The sequence below is a fragment of the Raphanus sativus genome, chromosome 2, assembly GCF_000801105.2.
Source record: "Raphanus sativus cultivar WK10039 chromosome 2, ASM80110v3, whole genome shotgun sequence".
NCBI classification, from domain to species: domain Eukaryota; kingdom Viridiplantae; phylum Streptophyta; class Magnoliopsida; order Brassicales; family Brassicaceae; genus Raphanus; species Raphanus sativus.
Window position 1 is genome coordinate 1,916,922 of NC_079512.1, and position 21,928 is coordinate 1,938,849.

General features: G+C 32.3%; 1 protein-coding gene across 1 annotated transcript; it reads right to left on the reverse strand.

Annotated features, from left to right (window-relative positions):
- Nucleotides 1-3,427: 3,427 nt before the first annotated feature.
- LOC108840592 (UPF0725 protein At2g20620-like) lies at nucleotides 3,428-5,138 on the reverse strand. The gene is made up of 7 exons (XM_057002701.1): nucleotides 5,078-5,138; nucleotides 4,883-5,035; nucleotides 4,554-4,802; nucleotides 4,291-4,483; nucleotides 4,068-4,189; nucleotides 3,885-3,971; nucleotides 3,428-3,793 (listed from the first exon to the last, which is right to left on the reverse strand). Exons 1-7 carry the CDS (start codon nucleotides 5,126-5,128, stop codon nucleotides 3,587-3,589), a joined length of 1,062 nt encoding a protein of 353 aa, XP_056858681.1. The 5' UTR covers nucleotides 5,129-5,138; the 3' UTR covers nucleotides 3,428-3,586.
- Nucleotides 5,139-21,928: the final 16,790 nt, after the last annotated feature.

Below are 21,928 nucleotides of genomic sequence, written 5' to 3' on the forward strand. Positions count from 1 at the left end.
TAGTAATTTTATACAAGTTAATTTAATATATTTAAACAAAAGAAATAGATAAATTATTTTATCTAAGATTATAATTTTAAATATATACATATATATTATTAAATATAATTTAAAATAAAAAAAAATATTTATCTCTTCGATTTATGTTTCATAAATAAACATATATTAAATATTGGTCAAAAATAATAAAATATATAATATTAATAAATTTCATTTGTCAATATAATTTTAATTTTAAAAAATTTATCACTGCACATGGTGGAGTAAAACACCTATTATCTTATATATACTAGGTGATTCTCATGTGATCATGCACGGATACAATTGTATATACAATATATATATATACATATTACCATATAAATTTGGTAACATTTTATTTTAATTTGTTTTTCAAATTTTATTTTGAGTTATTATGTATCCAATTTAATTTTTATGTTGAGCCAAATATTAAAATATAAAATTTCTTATTAGGTTTATTAATATTATTTTTATTGTTTTACTTTACAATTTCCACTAAAAATGTATCTTTGTTAGTATGATATTATTTTATTTTTATTTAATTATGATATTATGAATGTATTTTTATTTAATTTTAAATATATATTATTTTATTTTATTTTTAATATAATTGACAGATCGAATCGAATAATCTGTAATACTTAAAAGAGTATTTAGGCTCCATATACATAGAAATGATCAATATTAGGTAAATACCATGTCCACTATTCATTTTTTTAAATTCCACTGATACCCCTACTCTCCTGTATCTCTCTCCTCTCTTACTTCTCCACCATCTCTTCGTTCTCTTCTTTTCTGCAATTTTTTTTCTTTGTCAGATTTTATTGTTTCTGTCAATATACTATTTACTAAAAATTGAGCCATATCTTCCCTTTTTGTTCATATTTACCAACTAATCTTATAATCACAGCAAGTCTTCATTATCTCCTCCATCGATCACAAAAACTATCCCATAAATTCTCTGGTTTATCGAGTGATTGATATAAGTTTTTGCTCAATTGTGCCAAAGAAGAACGAGCAGGAGACCGGATGTCAAAACGGTGAAATCTGAGATAGGTGAAGAGAAAGAAATGGTGACACACCTACCAAGGTCAAGAAGGCGAGAGCGAGTGCGTAAAATTGTTTTTTTTTTTATTTTGGATAACATTAATGTTAGTCGGCTTTTTTCTAGTTACCGGATATTATTAATGCTGATTAGAATCTTAATTTTATATAGTTATTTGGAAACACGTTTGTTAAATGATACATGATTTGTTACCTGCTATGTGTTTTGTTAGTTGATATATTGTTTGATTTCAAACAATGAATACTCTTTTTTTTTGTGCTATTGACCATTGATTATTTAGACACTTTACAAATTAATCATAATTATTTTCATAGAGAGTTAAATGAAGTGTTATTCTACATACTAGTAAATATTTATTATTTGATATCGAACTATATATCAATTAACAAAAACATGTATCAAACAACAAATCATGTAACAACTAACCAATTATTTATCAAAAAAATGTATCATTTAACAAATCATATATCAAATTGTGTATCAGCTAACTATCAATGTGTCATCTAACAAACCATGTAATAGTTAAAGAACATATATCATCTATGACGATATGATATTGGAGACCCGTTAACACATTGTTTACCATATAAGTAAAAAGCTCAGAGGTTACTTCATTTTATAACTTGATAAATATATTTTTAATAAAAATTATCAGCTAACAATCTATATACTGTTTAAAATCAAAACTTATAAAAATTGTAGATTTCCAATTTATTGAGATACTGTAGTCGCAATCCCTTATTCCTTCCTTTGATTTTGATTCTTGAATCATAATAAAATATTCCCAAACTGAATCATGGTGGCAAGAACCAGATGAGAAAGAGAAGTAAATTACAGAAGATTGGTGTTGCAAACATATTTTGCATTGGGGACATGAAATGAAAAGAAACCTCAACGAAATGAAAAAAGAGTTTGATGAATTAGTGTAAGGATTGGAGAGAGTTGTACAAAAAACTTGTAAGAATTTGAGGTGGAAGATTTCAACGAAAAAGAAAAATATAGGAAGAAATGAATGAGAAAGAAGAGAGTAGGGCCAATATCGGTAGAGCAGACCAAATATTGAACAGTAAAGAGGAGTTTCCAAGCACATAGGGTAGTTACCTAATTTGATTCATTTTCATGTATATTTAACAAATTAACTCTACTTAAAAATATATATATACCCGAATTTTTGTATTTCTCTGGATTAAACGAATTGCAAATCTAAATATTCGTTTGGGCCGGATCACAGATACTGCAAGTTGTCTGGGTATCGGCTCCGTCCCTAGGACTAATAGTACTAGTATAATTGTCACGTTGTCTCCTTCCTTCTGTGACTATTAATTGCTCGACCTTGAATATCGGTGTGTGTATTTATGATACTGGGTAGTGGGTACTAACCAATTTTCTTTCTCAAACAACTAAACAAGAGAATGAGCGAGACTAGTTCTGTGTTTTAGGTTTACTAAGATGTTGTTACATTGAGTTGGTTGCTGTTTTGATAGGTTTACTTGGTACAGTTAAACCTCTCTTCTTGTGAGGAGAAACAAAAGCAACATATGACCATTCATGTTGTCGTTCAAAGTCGTCCTTCTCTTTGCCACGACTCGCCAGTGAAACTAAGGTGCTGACTGGTTTTCCCGCTACCACCCGCAAACGCAGCTTTTGCGGTTTATAGCGGTTGTTGGCGTTTCAAAACAATCACAGAAAACGCTACAAATCGCTCCGAACCTCTTAAAATCAAAAGCTGGTTCCAGCTAGCGTTTGCGGTTGCGGGCGGTTGCGGGAGGGTAAATTTTTTTTCTTTAAAAACAGAATAAATAAAAATAATACTAAAAATATTCAATAAAAATTTTCAATTGAAATAATAGAAATTATAAAATGTATTCATATTATATTTCAATTTATATTTAAAATTCAAAACTAAAATATTTTCTATAAATTTTTAAAATTGAATAATATGATTTTATAAATATAATTTTTATACTTATCATATTATTATGATTTTTAATATTTTTATAATTACATAAAATGTAAATATTGTTAAATTATTATTTAACAGATGTTGCGTTTGGTAGTTTACCAGTCATAAGAGTCCCGCAAACGCAACAATTTCTAACAATTATACCAGTCGTACAAATCTCTAAAAAATGCTTAAAACCGCAACCACCCGCACCCGCAAACTCCCGCAACCGCTGCGGTTACACCAGTCAGGCCCTAAATGGTTTGAGTTTGGACTCTTTTGAGGCCCATCTGATTAAATGGGTGGAGACTGGATTTTTTTAGCCTACTGAAATCAAATTTGGGCTAGAATGTAATATTCTAAAATTGAGAGTCTGAAATCTTTTCACATGAATGTGACTCTCCTACTTCCTAGTTTGTATGTTTGATGTCCAAAAAGACAAATCCAGACTTTGAAGTTTCAATTTAAAATATACTTGGTATAGAACTACAGACTTTTTTTACTCAGATCGTTTTTTAATTACTCTCTCTCATAGTCAACCTCAGAGACTGTTCACATCACATGAAGCACTTGGCTTCAAGGGATAGATGCTCTGGAATCCCATCCCTTGTCCTCCTGATGATACCTTTGCAGACATCACCGCCACTTGTTTTGAAGGTTATGAAGAAGACTGCATTATCCAATAGCTTGACATCTTCCATAGAGTCTCTGGTTTGCACAACAACCTTTCCCAGCTCCAGGGGCTTTGCACGCTCAAACATGAACTGGAACACAACACAACACCAACAAGAGATTTAACATATTATACACACAAAAAAAAAATTGCCTCCAAAGTCTTTTGTTCTGGGTACTCACCGTGTCCTTCTGCTTCTTGGTGTACAAGGCTAGTTCAGCGTAAAGATGAAGCCATTCTTTGGCTTGTTCCACCTCTGATGCTTTCATCTGGAGAATAAATAATTTACAATGTCAGCAGAAAACAAAAAAAAAAAGCAAAAAGCTGGGAATTAAAGAGAAAAAAAGGAGGAAGGGGTTAATGACCTCGTAGTATTGCATCAGCAGCGTGCTAGTGGCATAGTCATCAGGCAACCAATCGGGCATGTTGCCTTTGAAAAGCTCATCCACAGAAAGTGTGTCAAATCCACATTGGAATCCATCTTCCCCTGTGGTAGAAATGACCAACAAAGTATACAATATAAGAGCGAGGCATAGAAGGTGGGTTTTAAAAAAAAAAGATATAAGACCAAGTTTGCAATTATATTACCTGGAGGGGGAGGGGGAGGTGGGGGCAAGGAGGGCCTGGAGCGGGTTGTGATAACATGGAAGCAATCTTTATTCTCAGTGGCAAGCCGAACATTTGTTTCAAACCTGCAAGTGTAATTATTGCGTACTGGATCCCTTGCCTCTATGGTCTGGTCATACGACCGAGGCAGACCCAAACGTTCAAAGTGTGTCCCCTACAAAATCAGACACGTCATCAATGTATATTATTATGTATGGTAAGAGGGAAAAAAAAAAGAGAGATACATTTTCGAGATTGTAGCAATGGAGACCGATTTTAGCAAAGAGGAGTGGCTCGGCATGGATAGCATCCAGAGATTGAGAGAAATCAAAGCCGCCAGGGGCAGTGGGGCTATAAGATGGACAAGGAATGAAGGGAGGACTAATGAAAGGTATATATTCAATCTGAGATGGAGGTACGTAATCAAGCATATTTGGTGATATTAAAGGAGGTTCCTCCTGCATGTCGGATTCTGGAGCATTGGCAAAGAGTTCCTTCAGAGAATAAACATCAAAACTGAGTTAATACTTTTTTTTTTTAAGTAATAATAATAACAACTTGAGAAGGGGAATACCGGTAGAATAGCACCCAAGTAATCCGGATAGACGGGAGTCCGGGGAAAGCCTAAGTACACTGGTTTCCAACTACAATGAGTGTAAGGATGTTCTAATGGTGGTGGAATAAACTCATCGTGCTTGTACGGCGGCGGTAGATTAGCAACGAGTTCCTTCAAACAAAGAAGGACATGACGTGCATCACCAGGTTTTACCTTAACACTCAATGTGTCACTGTCTTCTTCCTTCATCACCACGTCAGACATTCTCACCCAGCCCTATAACTAATATTTATCAAACTAACAAAATTAACTCCACCGATACTGATTCTGGCTAAACAATACTTATTATAATTCATGAAAGCAGAGAAAGAAAGAAAAGAAAAATAGCAGAAAGAATGAACGAGAATGTAGATCGAAAGAAACCTTACCTTCACTCTCTCTTTTCCCAGAAACAAAATGAATAAACTCTCCCCAGACTTCTCACACTTTCTTTATATATAGATCCCTACTAACCGACATAGCCTTGGGCTTCTCTAAATTTCAAAAAGCCCAATGCCGGTCCTAGTGAACATTTTTTTTTTTGTCAACATATTTCATTTTCTTACTAAGAAAGCCAAGATATTACATAGCTTTGATTTTTTGTTCTCGCTTCCTTAGCTAATACATCCACTTCAGTTAAAAGAGATCGATACATAAAAGTGAAAAGTAAAATTACATAGCTTTGACATACTGTATATATCTCGTATCATAGAGGAAGCCTCCGTGACACGCATACTGGTGATGTTTTTTTCAGTATAGAACTGATTTAATTCATCTATTAGTTGCTTACAGTCGCTAATAAAAGCGACATTCTCATATCCTAAGTTTTTAATTTGTTGAACTGCCATTAACATTGCCATTGCCTCTGCTTCTATGGATGTGTTTGTTGGCTTGATAGAAGAGGAGCCCTTTAACTTCTGGATGCCTTCTTTAATATGGAAGGACCATCCTATTCCTGCCAGCTCTTGGTCACTCTTCCAGGAAGCATCAACAAGACAATATGATTCTGTTAATGGCGGGAGTACCTCATGAATGGTTTTAACTTGATTGTTCTGTACTCCAGTACTCTGTTCTTGAGAATTTTCAGCTTCCATTGCTTCATTCCAGAATTGATACTCTCTTATTGCTGCATGAATAACTTTGAGGATGTGATCTCTCTTGTGTTGAAATGAGATGTTGTTTCTCATTTTCCAAATATTCCACCCTGCAAAGAAATTCAAAACCTCTCTCTTATCAAGTTTAACTCTATCCAGCAAGTAATTAACATTTCCAATCAAATTTTCCGAGGAGTTAGTAGACACCGAAAAGGAAGTAGGAATCATTTCCCAAATTTCTTTGGCAACCCTGCATTCAAACATCATATGATTGAGTGTTTCAATGTTCTCTCCACATGTTTGGCATGTATTATCTATTGTGATTCCTCTCTTCCTTATATTATCCATCACAGCAAGGCTATTGTGTGCTACTCTCCACCAAAAGGTTTTTAGCTTTGGAGGAATTTTTAACTTCCATAGGTTTGAGCAGCATTTTCTTACTTCCTCCGGTATTGTTACTTGATTTAAAGAAGAATTCTGCTCCTCCATTTGGCATTGTAAATGATACCCTGTCTTTACACTATAATTTCCATCCTTAGTGTATGACCAGACAAGAATATCAGGATTACCTGTTCTGCTTGGTCGTATACCCATCGCATAGTTGGCGTCATTTTCATTGAGTAGATTTTTAAGTAGCTGGATATTCCATTGACGATCTCTTTCTATAAGCAGGTCATTAACTTTGAGGCCAGGGTGACTATTTAATCCGGGTCCTGAGGCCGGAGATGATGGCTTGGCTTTGATCCAGTTATCTTCCCATACTCTGATGTCTTTACCATCACCTACAATCCATTTACTCCCTTGCTTTAGCAATTTTTGAGTTTGAATAATACTACGCCATCCATAACTTGATGTAGTGTAACTCTTAGCTTGTAAAAAACTTGAATGACGATAGTATTTTGCTTTGAAAACTCTAGCCAGCAGGGATTGAGGATGTTTTATCAATCTCCAGCCCTGTTTAGCCAGCAAAGCAATATTAAAATTCTCCATATCTCTTATTCCTAATCCTCCATCCCTTTTAGACTTAGTAATTTAATTCCATCCTATCCAGGGAATGTTATGCTTGTCTTTTATAGATGACCACCAAAAGTTCCTCATATAAGAAGTTATTTCTTTTAGTAAACCTTTTGGCAGTAGGAAACAAGACATTGCATAGGTAGGGAGAGCCGTAATGACAGCTTTTAGGAGAACTTCCTTGCCAGCTTGGGATAAAAACCTATTGTACCAACTATCTAATTTATTCTTTATCCTCTGTTTCAAATATTCAAAAGCTTCTTTTCTTCTATGCCCTATACGCTCAGGCAATCCTAAATACCTTCCAAATCCTCCTATTTTGCTTATTCTCATTACATCTTTTAATTGCTGCTGATCAGTTGAGGAAATACCTTTTGAAAAAGCAATTGCTGATTTCTCATAGTTTACCTCCTGCCCTGAAGCTTTTTGGTAAAGGTTGAGAATTTCCTTTAGAGATCTACACTCCTCCACCGTTGCTCTACAGAAGAGAAGAGAATCATCAGCAAAAAATAAATGCGATATTGCCGGACCTCCACGAGAAGCTTTATATCCATGAAGTTTATGCTGATTAATGGCTCCTTTTATAAGCTGAGATAATCCTTCTGTACATAAAATATATAAATAAGGTGAGATGGGATCTCCTTGGCGTATTCCAGGCTGAGGCTTGATTATATCAGTAGGCTCTCCATTGATGAGTATGGAATACGATACTGTTGACAAACATTTATAAATCCATTGGCACCAAGTATCGCAAAATCCCATTCGTCTCATGATCTGATCTATAAATTTCCATTCCACCTTATCAAAAGCTTTAGAAATATCTAGCTTAAGAGCCATAAACTTAGTTTTAAGCTTCTTGGTATGCAGAGAATGCATCAACTCATGGGCAATGAGCACATTATCTGTTATCAATCTTCCAGGAATAAAAGCTGTTTGATTCTCAGATATGGCTCCATTTTTAGATGGGGTTTTAGTCTCTCAGCTAGAATCTTAGATATAATCTTGTAAGCAACATTAGAGAGACTAATTGGCCTATAATCCCTAATACTAGAAGGAGAATCTATTTTAGGGATAAGGCACACATGAGTTTGATTTAGCTTGGGGTCAAGGTGATTCTGATCAAAAAAGGTTTTGACATAAGGAATAACACCTTGTTTGATGATCTCCCAATGATGTCTATAAAATCCTGCATTCATACCATCAGGTCCTGGTGATTTATCAGGATTTATAGAAAAGGCAGCAGCTTCTATCTCCTTCTCTGTGACTTGAGCAGTTAACTTTGCATTTATCTCCTCCGTAATGGTCACAGGGATACCTCGTAAAAGATCTTCATTAATTACAGTCCCTTCACTAGTATATAAGGTTTGAAAATATTTCATGATCTGCTTTTTAATATCACCTGGCGTTGTCTTGGTGTTTCCTTGATCATCTCTTAGATAAATGATCCTGTTTCGACTTCGCCTTTGCTTGGTTTTAAAATGGAAGAATTTGCTGTTTCTATCTCCTGCATTAAGCCATTGGATTCTGCTTTTAGTTCTCCAATATTCTTCCTCCATTCTATATTGTAGATTAAGCTCAGCCTTAAGGATATTAAGAGTAGCATAGTCTATTGTAGGGCTTTGATATATTTGCTGAATTTGATCCTTCAGTTGGTTTATTCTCTTTGCCGTGTTAGTCTGGTTCTTGCTCCTCCATCTCGACAAAGCCCTTCTGCATTTCTCAATGATCCTATGGAACTCTTTAGGAGGAATATTAGTACATTCTGTAGCCCAAACATCTTTAATAACTTTTTTGACTTCAGGGTTAAACCTCCATCTGTTATCATATCTAAAAAGACTATGCTTATTAACCTTAATATCCTCAGTGCATACTAGTAAGGGTCTGTGATCTGATCCTATCCAGGGCAATAATTTAACATGAGCAGTCGGATACATATCAAGCCAATCACAATTAGCCATTGCTCTATCTATTCGTGACTTAATATGATAGTGAGCTCTATTTCCTATCCATGTAAAGTATCCCCCTATTGTTTTTAAATCATGCATTCCAGAGATAGAGATCATAGAGCTGAAAAGAGAGAAAGAAGCTTCTGATCGTATGATACCTCCCTCTTTTTTCTTCATTACTTTTAATATCATTAAAGTCCCCAAGCATAAGTCTCGGGTCTTTGTTGATAAAATCCTGCAGCAAAATCTCCTATAAGATTTTCCTGTATTTAACATCCGGATTTCCATATATATATAATACAAACAAAAGAGTTTACTTCCATCTTCCACTTCCACATCCATATCTGTCTTATTCATAGATGGGTTCCCCAAAAAATGAATCTTAACCCCATCTTTCCACATTATAGCTACCCCTCCGCTACTTCCCTTAGCAGATACTATAATACAGTGGTCATATTCTAAGTCCTTAGCTAAGTTATTAACATATAAGTATCGTCATGCTTAGTTTCAACTAGGAGTATGATATCAGGATTATGAGCTTTCCTGATATCCTTTAGATGTGGAATTGTCAGGGTAGGGTACTCCCTAACCCTTGACAATTCCAGTGCAGTATCCTCATGGAGCGCTAGGTGGCTCTTCCTCTTCCTCCCTCCGAGCCACCGTTCCTTGTTGATGTTGAAAACTTGCTTGGTTTGTCTCAATTCTCTTAGCTGCAGGATCATCTCTGTTTCCTTCCTCTGGTTCCTTGTTCTTCCTGTAGAGAAGTTGATCCTTCTTGTCTGATGGCTATTCCTTGAGTTCTTTGTTGTGGTCTCTGCCTTGATACTGCTATTATATCAGTATGTTCTGTCTCCATAGGGATAACAGTTCCGGACGATTCACCAGTCTCCTTTGTAGATGATATATACTCCTTAATAGCAGCATTCCTCTCTTGAGCTGTAACATACGGGTTTTTTCCAATATCCAGAAGCTCAAACTGACGTTGTTTCATCTTCGGGCTCTCACTACAGACGTCAAAGTCATGCCTGAGGCTTCCACATAGAGCACGGAATTTCTGCAGACCGTCATATCGAAATTCAAGCTCCACTTCCCTTGTGAAGGTAAGTTGGTCATCTACATCGAAGTGAACGTTGACAGTAACCTCAGCTTCTTTGACTGTACAAGGCTCCACAATCGTAACTTCTTCCACGTGACCCAGCTTCGAACCAATACTATGACGTCTGTAAACATCCGGAAGGTTGGTTGAGAATATGAACTTTGAAAGGGATATGCTTCAGGAAGGTCATAGTAAGCGCTATCTTGATTCCAGGCGAATTTTGATGATACATATTAAGACCTTTTGCCACAAGACAGAGTCGATGATCTTTAACGAACTTCTCTTGAGCTTCTTCAAGCACCCGACCATCTCAATTATCAGCTCCAATCTTCAGATTTTGTAACGCTTTCCAAATCACCTTAACAGGGTCTGCTTGTTGGTAGATTTGGTGATTATGTTCTTGTTCCTGTTGTTGATCTTCTGATTGCATCTTGGAATTTCGATTTATTTGGTTTAGAATCGAAGATCAGATTGAAATTGAAAAGTTCTCCTAGAGATGTCTAGAATCGCCTCGCGAAGAAAGAGAGAGAAAATGTTTTTTTTAAATAACAATTGGTCCTAATGAACATATTTATTCCTTTGTGTCGTTCGTTATACCTAGTTTTTTTTTTATAATTACATCTAATAGTTTAAAAACATACTTTATTTTAATTAATTAATTATAATCTTCGAAAAATACGCTTAAAATTTTTACTTGTACCAGAATAATTATTATATCTGAATATTTTCATATTTTAGTTTAAACAATGTTCAAAAAAAGTTAATAGTTCACTAAAATATATAGTGTATAAATTAAGTTTTCACATATGATTTCCAGTTATATTGAGAAATCATTTTTTAACTTGACAAGATTAAATTATTTTATATATTTGTGAATTTTGTTTTTATAGTTTTGACAGAAAACTCGAATCTTCTGTTTTTTACGACAATTCCGATTAAATTGTTTTAGCTAAAACGATGTATATCTTTATTTTACTATTATTAATTAAATAACACACATAAATTTTTTATTTTATAATAAAAATATGATACTTTTTTACAAATTTTGGTAAATTCCTTTAAAACAATAGATGGCAACGGTTGTTTTTACCGTGGTCTAGTATATATTTATATTTTTTTAAACACATGATTATAAAAATTGAATCTTTTTCTTCTTTGATGCTCCTTTTATATATTAATTTGAGTTTTACTATCAATTGTAATGATTAAGAAAGTAATAAAGAAGAATTGGGTTCACGTTAAAAAAAATGTAATTGAAAAGACGAGTAGAAGTCAAATGGAAAGAAAGGGATAAACGTCAAAATTAAAAATTTATTAAATATATTTAGAACCATAGAATATATCAACAAATGAATCGGTTTGTCACAGTAGTTGAGCATAATTGTAGTAACATGTCCAACCAGGTTCGAATCCTCCCATCCATAAGAGTAATTGACAAAAAAATGTAATAATTATTATTTAAAATCGTAATAGTTACCTCAGCTTCCGTTAATGACATGTCATTATCTATAAACATTTGACTAACAGAAAAGAGGTCAATGTATGATTTAGCCTAATTTTATTAGTTTATGTATGAAAATTAAAACACAGATCATCAGTGTATTTACTGATCGGGATCGCACTGTTGATGTAACGATGCTTTGCATGCGGAGCCACTGCTCTGCGTTAAAATTGGACTACATTGCTACAACCGGTCTATGTTGAAGTTATATTAAATGTTTGTCTTCTCTCTCAAGTATCTTAAGATGATATAATGCCTTTATTAATCCAACACAGCTACTATTAAAATGTCTTCATCTTTGTTTCCACAATCACATAACAAAAATAACACGTCAATAATAAAATAAAAACCATTTCGAGAATATCCACAAGACTTGGTGGGATATTGCTTGGTGATCCTCTTGAGACACAGGAAGATCCACACAAAAAAAAATTGCCAATACAGGTCTCGAACATGTGACCTTAGCATTATCAGCATGACACTCTAACCAACGTAACTGATAGGATATCTTGTTAAGCACATATCTATAATTCTGTTTCTCGATGGTGAGGACAAGGTTCACATGGTATCAGATATGGTCTGTTGGGGATACCTTTTCTTGTTTCAATTGAAAGTTATTAGATTTTTCTGGTGAGATTGATTAGTATCAGTGTCTGTTGTGTAGAAGGTTGTATAAGAACTGAAGAAAAAAGTTCAATGGAGTGTGTAGCTCAAGGAATCATTGAGACACATGTTCTGAATATTATTATTCATCTATATGTATCCATAATCCACATTGTGAGTCTTCTTCACCTTCAGGAGTTGTACCTTCAAGAGTTGATCAACCAGAGCTTACATGGTGCCACCGTTTTGTTTTTTGTGAATGTTCATAACGACTGAATCTTCTAATCATGATTCTTTATCACAGGACTGTTAAACATGTTGGAGGTTGTACTACATAGTAAGAACTTGGAAGCAAAACAAGCAAGTGTTCTTTGTATTCTGCCAACAATCTGATTCCGATCTCTGCCCATAAATTAAGGCCTAAACTACAGAAATAAGTTCCAATCAAGATGTTCCAATCAAGATGAAAACAAAATAAAAGGTGATCATTTGAATCGAAAGAGATGGTAACTCATGGTATTGGGAGATTGCGGAGAAGATCGACCATATCAAGATTATGGTAACATGAAGATCAAGAAGAATCTGGAAAGATCAAGAAGGTTAGATCATTCACTATATAAACTAAGGCATATTGTAACTTATTCTTCTTGATATTTCCAGATTCTTCTTAATCTTCGTGTTTCCATAATTTTGATCGATATCCCAATACATGGAAAGAAACAATATTGTTTTGCTTGACATAGAATCGCTAGGAGAAGATAAAGAGAGAGTGAAAAGTATTTCAGCTGTCTCTTTTAACATTTTCTCTTTGTGATTGAGCTTTTCTCTCACTAATAAAAGCAATTTTCAACTCTAAATTTTCAGTTATTTGACCTATAAAAAATTCATGTAAAGATATATCAGATGGCAGAATGAATAGTTGTAAGAAACATAGTTGAATATTTAACAGCCAACTTAAAAGCTATAATGATGAAGATTCTCAATCGTAATATTTGCATAAGATAAGTTATATAAAGGTCTGAAAAACTCCAAATTTTTCAATAAAGATATCAAATATCGGCACCATAACTTTAGAAAAATAAAAGGAAAACAAAAGTAAAAAATAATCAATGCATAACAATTTAGAGTTTTTACGGAGAAACCATCGATTGCGCACACTTACAGTTAATTACTAGTACACTTACAGTTAATTATATCTATATATCATAATGATTAAGAATTTGAATAACATTAGTATATAGGCTTGAATCTTTTGGATCTTTTAGCATATATATATATATATATATATATATATATATATATATATATATATATATATATATATATAAATGCCTTTAAAACACATATAATCTTGAAGCTTTTAGATCTTTTAAAGAATTACTTAATTCAATTTTTGTTTATCTTGCTTATTATTATGATTAGCCTTTAACTTAACATTTGTTTAAGGATTCTCATGAAGATTAGTGAGTAGTCAACTTGTTATCTATGGGCTAGATATATTAGAGTGATTAAGTGAATGTTTAGAATGTTAATTGCTTGATTAGCATTAATTTATGACTTATTAGATTCTTAATGCTAAATACTAATATTTTTCCCAACTATTGACCACTATTATTTTTTTGAAAATTGGCCATCAATTATGTATAATTGGTTTAACTTTTCTCAAACATATGCAGTTTGTTATGTTTTATACATATATGGTTTGTATAAACTATAATGTGTATGTTAATGGTATTTTATTTAAATAAGATCGTTTTCGTTTCAAAATATACAAAGAACACTCACATATGCAATATGAATATTATAATACACTGAACAGTCACAAACGACGTATAATCACATTGTTACCTTGGAATTAAGGGAGAGGTTCAACGAAATCTATTTTTGGTCCCTCTTGAACTGACGAAGGGAGAGGTTCAACGAAAATTGATCAATTCCTTGGAAATGATGAGTCTCATAACACCATCTCCCAAATAAGCGCTGATTTTACAGCAATCACACAGAAGGCCAGTGGCCAATCCGAACTTACGGAAAGAAGCATCATATTCCAGTTCTTTTGGAGCGTCCCGGACCAAAAATTCTTTGATCGCTCGAGTTCAATCTTAACACTATTTTTTATGACTCCTCGAAAATCAATCCTCACTAACTTGTACACTAATTATTCAATTCCGTTTTTCTCCAAATTATTAGTCATTGTCCTCACTAATAAACTTATTAAGCATTTCATATGTATGTAGTCTATTTATGAGATATTGTTAGTTCTTATCAAAATAATTATGTCAACCAACAAAACTAATCACTATACAAGTTATGAATCATGTTTCTTTTATACTCATATTTTTATATGAAAATAATAAATATTTTAATTTACCAGATATGTATGTAAAACTAGTTGCCTAAACTATCAAAGAGTTTAGCTAGAGAGATCATAACCAAAAACACAAAACACAATTCAAACTTGAAACCAAAAGGAACAAAATAAAACAATAGTAACAACAATACAAATAGAACTATCTAGAGGAAAAAATGCTTTCATTCACAAAATTGTTTTATGAATGATTTCCTTTATACTCACATTTTATATGAAAATAATAAATATTCTAATTTACCAGATATGTATGTAAAACTAGTTATATAAACTATCAAAAAAGTTTAGCTAAAGAGATTGTAACCAAAACACAAAACACAATGCAAACTTGAAACCAGGAGGAAAAAATAAAATAAAAACTAACAACAATACAAATAGAAATATCTAGAGGTAAAAATGCTGTCATTCACAAAATGTTTTGGAAACTTAAATGATTACTTATCATGATATAAGATTGGAAACAATCAAGCACATTTAATTTTATAACAAACTTAGATTATAGGAAACTCATATTCAAGTTGGAGTCATTTGTAAAAGCAAGGAGGAATAATTAAAATTCTAAACATAAAATCTAGATCAGAATTCTAACATTACTTTTATATTTTATAACATGAATCCATAAAATTAAATATTCATATATAGTGTATAAGAAATTGCTAAAGTAGTATAAATCTTTTTTTGGTGGCAGTAGTATAAATCTTAAATTCTAAATATCACAAATGAAAATATCAAAACCATTAAATTTACCTTGAAAACAATGTCAATTGTCATAATTCAACTAAGTGCTTCATTTTTAGTTTCTGTTTAATTTTGGTACTCTTAATGTTTGAAATTTCATTCCATATTTTGATTATATCCAAATCATTCTCGAATTTAAACTTCAAATGTAAATGCAATATTTTGTTCAGTTTTTTTCAATTATCATCACAATGTTTTTCAAATTATTTAGTAAAAGAAAAAAGTATATGAAAAGCTGGACAATTACTCAAACCGCAATTATTTAAGAAGTACAAGAATGTAGACTACTTTAGTTTTACAGCTACCTTGATAAATTGTGATTGAGATTTTGTCTCTCTACTAATAAGCAATTTTCAACTCTAATTTTTCAGTTACATGACCTATTAAAAGTAATGTTAAGGTATATCAAATGGTGGAACAAATAGTTTTAAGAAACATAGTTGAATATTTAACAGCCAAACTTAAAAGTTATGATGATGAAGATTCTTAGTCGTAACATTTGTATAAGAACAATTATATAAAGGTCCGAAAAACTCTAAATCTTTCAATAAAGATATCACCTATTGGCACCAGAATTTTAGAAAAATAAAAGGAAACCGAAAGCAAAAAATAATCAATTCATAAAATTTTAGAAAAAGATAAATTCAAAAAAAAACTAATGAAAAGATGGAAATACGTATGCAGGGATTTAGAAGATATACCTTAAGATTGATAGAGGAGGTCAATGTGCTTGTTCTGCATGCTTAGGCCAGACAAAGCTACAACAAACATTCTTGCTTCAGCTGGGACAATACCAAAAAAAAAGATAATTCATTTTGTTTTAAGTGACAAAATTAGCATACTATGCAATGGAAAAAAAAGGGTTTAGAGTTACAAAATTACTAGAACAAGAATTTAAGCTACATGAAAATTTATCCTCTCATTGGAAAGGATGAGCATGAGAACACCATCTCCCAGAAAAAGCATTTTACATTACTGATTTTACAAAAATCACAATCACAAGCAAGTCCAGTGGCAGTCCTGAATTTACGGCAAGAAGCATCGTATTTTAGATCTTTGAGTGCATCTTCAAACATGAAACAGCCTTCTTTGATGGCTAGCTCAAGATAGATTTGAACACTCTCTTTGGTGACTCCTCAGAAATAAATCCTCACGAACAGATATGTTGTCTCTTCCATAAACTTAAACTCGGTGAAACCTCTTGGTCTACTCACTTGGTATGGATTGTTCGTTGCGTAGAATAGATCGACCTGATTCACGAGCAAAAAAAAACATATATCAATTCATTACAAACAAGTTTATTTTGTTACCAAAACTTAAAAGACTAAGGATTTTATTATAGAGAAATAATATATTCCTTCTTAAACGAACAAACTCATTAGAGCATCATATTGGGCAGTATCTTCACTAAGAGTTTCTCAAATACTTTTTTTGCTTTCTCAATTCGGAATTATCTCTCAACTTTATTCATTCTCAAATATTTTTTCCGTGATCGTGGTATGACAAAAGGGAAGTTTCGTGAACAAGAAACAGTGATTTTGATCCTTTAATGCATAGTTGGAGCTGCCGTTCACTGGCATGTCCCACTGTCCCAGCTTACACCCTCGTGCTTTTTATTACTAGACACAATCTCTAGTGTAACAGTGTTGTTAATAGAGAAAATAACTAGTTCGCTTAAAAAGCGGCAAGTTAATAGTATCATATATGTACATTGTATGAACGAGATTTTAGTATGATGAACAAGTTTGAACCACTTTTCCATCTCCAAGGAAAACCACTTTCACTAGTTCAGGAAGAATTGCAAATTAACAAAACCCGGTGGTCGAATTTTCGATCTCCAAGGAAAACCACTTTGATCTCTTATGAGAAAATTCTCAATTCCTCTTTTGGAGCTTCAACTCTTACATAAAGTTCTTGTTTCAATAATTCAAAAGTAGGGGAAGGTTTTTTACTAACGAATCGATATTCAAAATCATTCCACTCTGGATTCTTTTTTGTATCGAAGCTTCTACTTTCTAAATTTTATAGGGCCTCCCAAAGTCCTTCCAGAGACTGTTGAATTTTGATGGATTCTGTCATTTCCCTAAGTCGTACTAAATAACAAGCTAATAAATCTCCTTGTTTTTGTAACTGAATTTCCCATTCAAATTCATCGTAAGACTCATAACGATCAACTTTACGAAGATCCCACGGTATTTTGGATGTCCGTAACATTGGTTCGGATAAACCTCAATTTATTGCTTCTTCCCCACCTATAATCTCAACGCCTTCAACTCGTTCTAAAAAAATAGGATTACGTGTAAGAAGTTTTTGATATTCAACAACCTCTGTTAGAAAATAATCACAAAATCCAAGAATTTGTCTACCCAACCATAACGTAAATCCGCCGCTATTCCTCCAATACAAAACAATTATGCATCATTCTCATACCGGTGGCAGCTTCGAATAGATCATATAAAAAATTTTCATTCTCTGAAAATATAGACAAATGGAGTATGTGCTCCAATATATGCCATAAAAGGGCCAAAACATAACAGATGAGAAGCTATACGACTCAGTTCTATCATAATTACTCTGATATAGCTGGGTCTTTTAGGAACATGAATATTTCCTAATTATCCGGGTCTATGTCATTGCTTCTGTAAACATAGTAGCGAATGGAATTCAATACATAAGTCAGTTAATAAAAGAATCGAAAAAGTTTTAATTGTATCATTTATATTATATAGGAATTCTTGAATCCAAGAATTGAGAACAAAAGGCATTTCCTTACCCTAAAGAGAATAACCACTTAGAATAATGAAAGATATTAGATTTGTCAAAAAATGCAAGATTATATGGATACAATAGTCATTGTGTATCTTGATGAACTGGATCGTTTCTTTGTGGATTCAGATACAAAAACATGTTCTAACATTACAACGTTAGGTTATAAAAAACGTCTAATGGGTGCGTAACTTTCTGTAATTATTCTCAAAAAGTAGCAAAATTTATCCCACGTGCACCTCATCTCTAATTTCATTGTCTTTTTTTGTAACACGATATTTCATCTCTAATTTCATTGTCTAAACCCCACACTCACCATATTTTGCATGTGTATAAAATATAATGCCCATTATTCCAACATTTCAAACTCATTCAAAACCATTTCTTCTCTCTCTCTTTGTCTCCTCCGAGTGGATAATAAAAAAATCACGCAAATATCATTGTAGAGTGTGTACATGTGATTTTATTATCTACATGTACAATGACATTAAAATCATGCAATATCACTCAATTTATGTATCATGTACAAGTAAAATTGTATAGATGCGGAACATCGAGTATTCATGTACATTTGGATAAATAGTGTACACATGTACACTATAATGATAATGTACACATGTACATTGTGATGTATAATGTACACTTTGATGATAGTGTACACATAAAATTATGTAAGGTGGACAAATTTTAGAAAAGAAATACAAATGTGGTTTTAAAAATGTAGAAAACATTTTGAAATGCATTACATCTTGAAATATTACAAGTAGCTCAATAATGAATATATCTACATGTACGCTATGCCATGTACACAATACTATGTACACAAATTATAATATGAAACCGTTCAGTTCTGTCCAAAATTAAAAAATGAAACCGTAAATTTAAAAGACATTTGGCGTGTACACTATACCATGTACACAAATTATAATATCGACATGTACAATGATTCACATTTACATCAACTAACTTGTATAATAATACATAGACACCAGATAATATTTTAAATTTATTGCAATGATATTTACATATGATAATCAAGAATGCATAACAATGATCGGAATGATAGTCAAAATCATCAATGTGTACATACATAGAAATGATCGTCAAGATCACCAATGTGTACATAAATATCAATGATAATAAAAATCACCAATGTGTTTACAGAATCAAAATCACCAAATCACCAATAATTTATGATTTTAATGATTTTGAATATTTTTTGTTAGTTCAGTTTAATCATTTTAAGTTACATTCTAGGTGTATAAATTGCATTTGTGTATTAATTTGCATATCGCAAAGGTTTAAATGTTTTAGTGCTTTATATGTGTACATCACTTTACATATCCATATGTACAAAAGGGTGTGTGTGAATTGGATGTACATCGATTATAAAACACTATCAAAGGTATAGCTTGACAAATCTTAAAAGATACGCAAAATTATGTAAATAATAAATAAATATAATTTTTGGAAAGTATAAACTGAAAACAACAAATTTCATTTTATAGAAAAGATTCAAAGCTTAGGGAGAGAAAAAAGATGAAGAGAGATACATGGGCCCATTTGTGGTTAAATCTTGTCAGAAAAAAAAATACATATTAAATATTGTTAGTAAATTGTCTTTAGTTAATTAAAATTCATTTAGTTAGTTTTGAGGTGGAAAGTAAGATTGGTTAGTAAAACCTACCCTAGTAGCATAAACTGCTCTATAATGTAATAGAAACTTGAAAACTGTCTTTGAGTGTAATTGTTTCATAATAAAGCTCAAGATTTGAAAGGGAAAGAGGTGAGAAACAGAGAGATTATCCAGAAGTGGATGGATAATTTTTGAGACCAGCTGGTCAACTGAATCTGGAAAGACTTCTCTACATGAAATTAAATTAAATTAAAACCACAAAAATTAATTAAAGCTAAAAATAGTAACTACATCTCGTGAATCCAGCTAAATCTTTTTAATAATTTTCATATTAAAACAAATGTTTAAGTGGCGCAGTTTCTAAAAACCAATATCATTTTATTAAATTGATGCCAATGTATATTATAGTTATACAAATTTGTTAGTATCAATTTATTATTGATACAAGATTATTATCAATTTAGAATAACATGTTAACCAAAAAATGTTAATGTATCAGTTATTTAAATGATATAAATTTATATAATAGTATCAATTTTGTTAAAGTGATACCAAATTAATAGAAATTATATCATTTTATTAATCTGATGTTAATTTAATTAACAATAACATCAATTATTATAACTGATTTTAAATTATGTTTAATTGTATCATTTCTATATTAAGTAATTTAAAGTAATATCACTTGTTTTTGTGATGCAAGTTAAGTGATGTAATTCACTCTTTTTCAATCTCGAAGTAACATCGAGACCAGCTGATATGTATTTCTGTGTGGTTTCATCAATCTAACAATGATAATAAATATATAGTTTTTTATACAAAAAAAAAAACATCTGTCAAGTGCTAGAACGTGTAGTACAATATTAAAAATCTGATGCAACTTAAATCTAAACATTTCATGTATCATTTAGGCTCCGAACGGTGATAGCGGTGCGAGACAAGCGGTTAGGGTAGTGCGGTGCGGCTTAACTACGGTTTACGTTAACAAAACGCATACTGCGGGATAAATGCAGTTCGTCTAAAAGAAGCGGTTCAAAACAATATGTAAATGGTGACCAAAGTAATAGATAGCGCGGAACAAATGTTTGAATGGTGATTATAAACTAAAAAGTGCAGGAAAATATAAAATAATATTTTACTGTATATTATAAATATATTTTACATTTTTTATAAAGCACAAATAAATTACGTTCAGAAAATAAAATTAATTTATTGATTTTCCCATAAAAGATTTGCAATATTATCTATTATTTGAGATATATGTCCTCCATCTATTTCCTCAATTGTTTCCACATCATCTAAATCGGTATGAAAATCAGTTTTTCCATGTGTGTTGAATCCTCATGTCGTTGACATGACTTCAGCAAAATCAGCATTAGAAAAAATTGAAATCTTGATAAAATTATGCAATCCCATTGTAGCCATTACCACTCTCTTTTGTATCTTAATACTATATCTTGGAAAATCACAAAGAATTCTCCATTTTTTCTTACAAACTCCAAAAGTCATTCTATAACTGAACGTAGAGACGCATGATATTGATTAAACATTGAAATGAGACATATGATATCTGACAACATTGTTTCGTATGACTTATATGGAGCCAAAAATCCTTGCATGTTTGGATACTCTGAGTCAACGACATAATACTTTTCCATTGGAAGCAAAGGAAATTCAGGATCGCTTTGTTGTGCCATTGTAAGAACGGCTGTATCATGACAAGATCCTGGTGCTCCATTCCATATATATGTGAATAGCATATTGAAATCACAGATTGCCATGATATTCAACGATGCATTATCGTGTCGATTCCAAATTATTTCAGTTTCCCGATACAGCCTGGAATCGTAGCTCGTGCATGCATGCTTTTTTTTTTGAACAACTCATGCATGCTATATACTTAAACCTTATAACTTCAAATCACATAATACAGGGAATTCTATAAAACTATATATTATACAACCCGGCCTGACCTAAAGCTCACAAAGCAAGAGCTCTAGGCACGAGTTTGTTTAATAGATTACGTTCAAAACAACTGAGCTCTTTAGTCTAATAGTTTGAGTAGTGACTGTTTGGTTTGAGGGTGGTGGATTCCAAGTATGAGCCATTAAATTAAAGGGGCATATTTTTTTCAGTCAGCTTTAGGTGCCAGGTGTATTAGGACCGGCTGCGGCACTAATACAAAAAAATATCCGTACAAATTCACAACTTTGTGTCTTACCTATATAGAAGGTTCTCTTTAATAATATATAAATCATTTGAT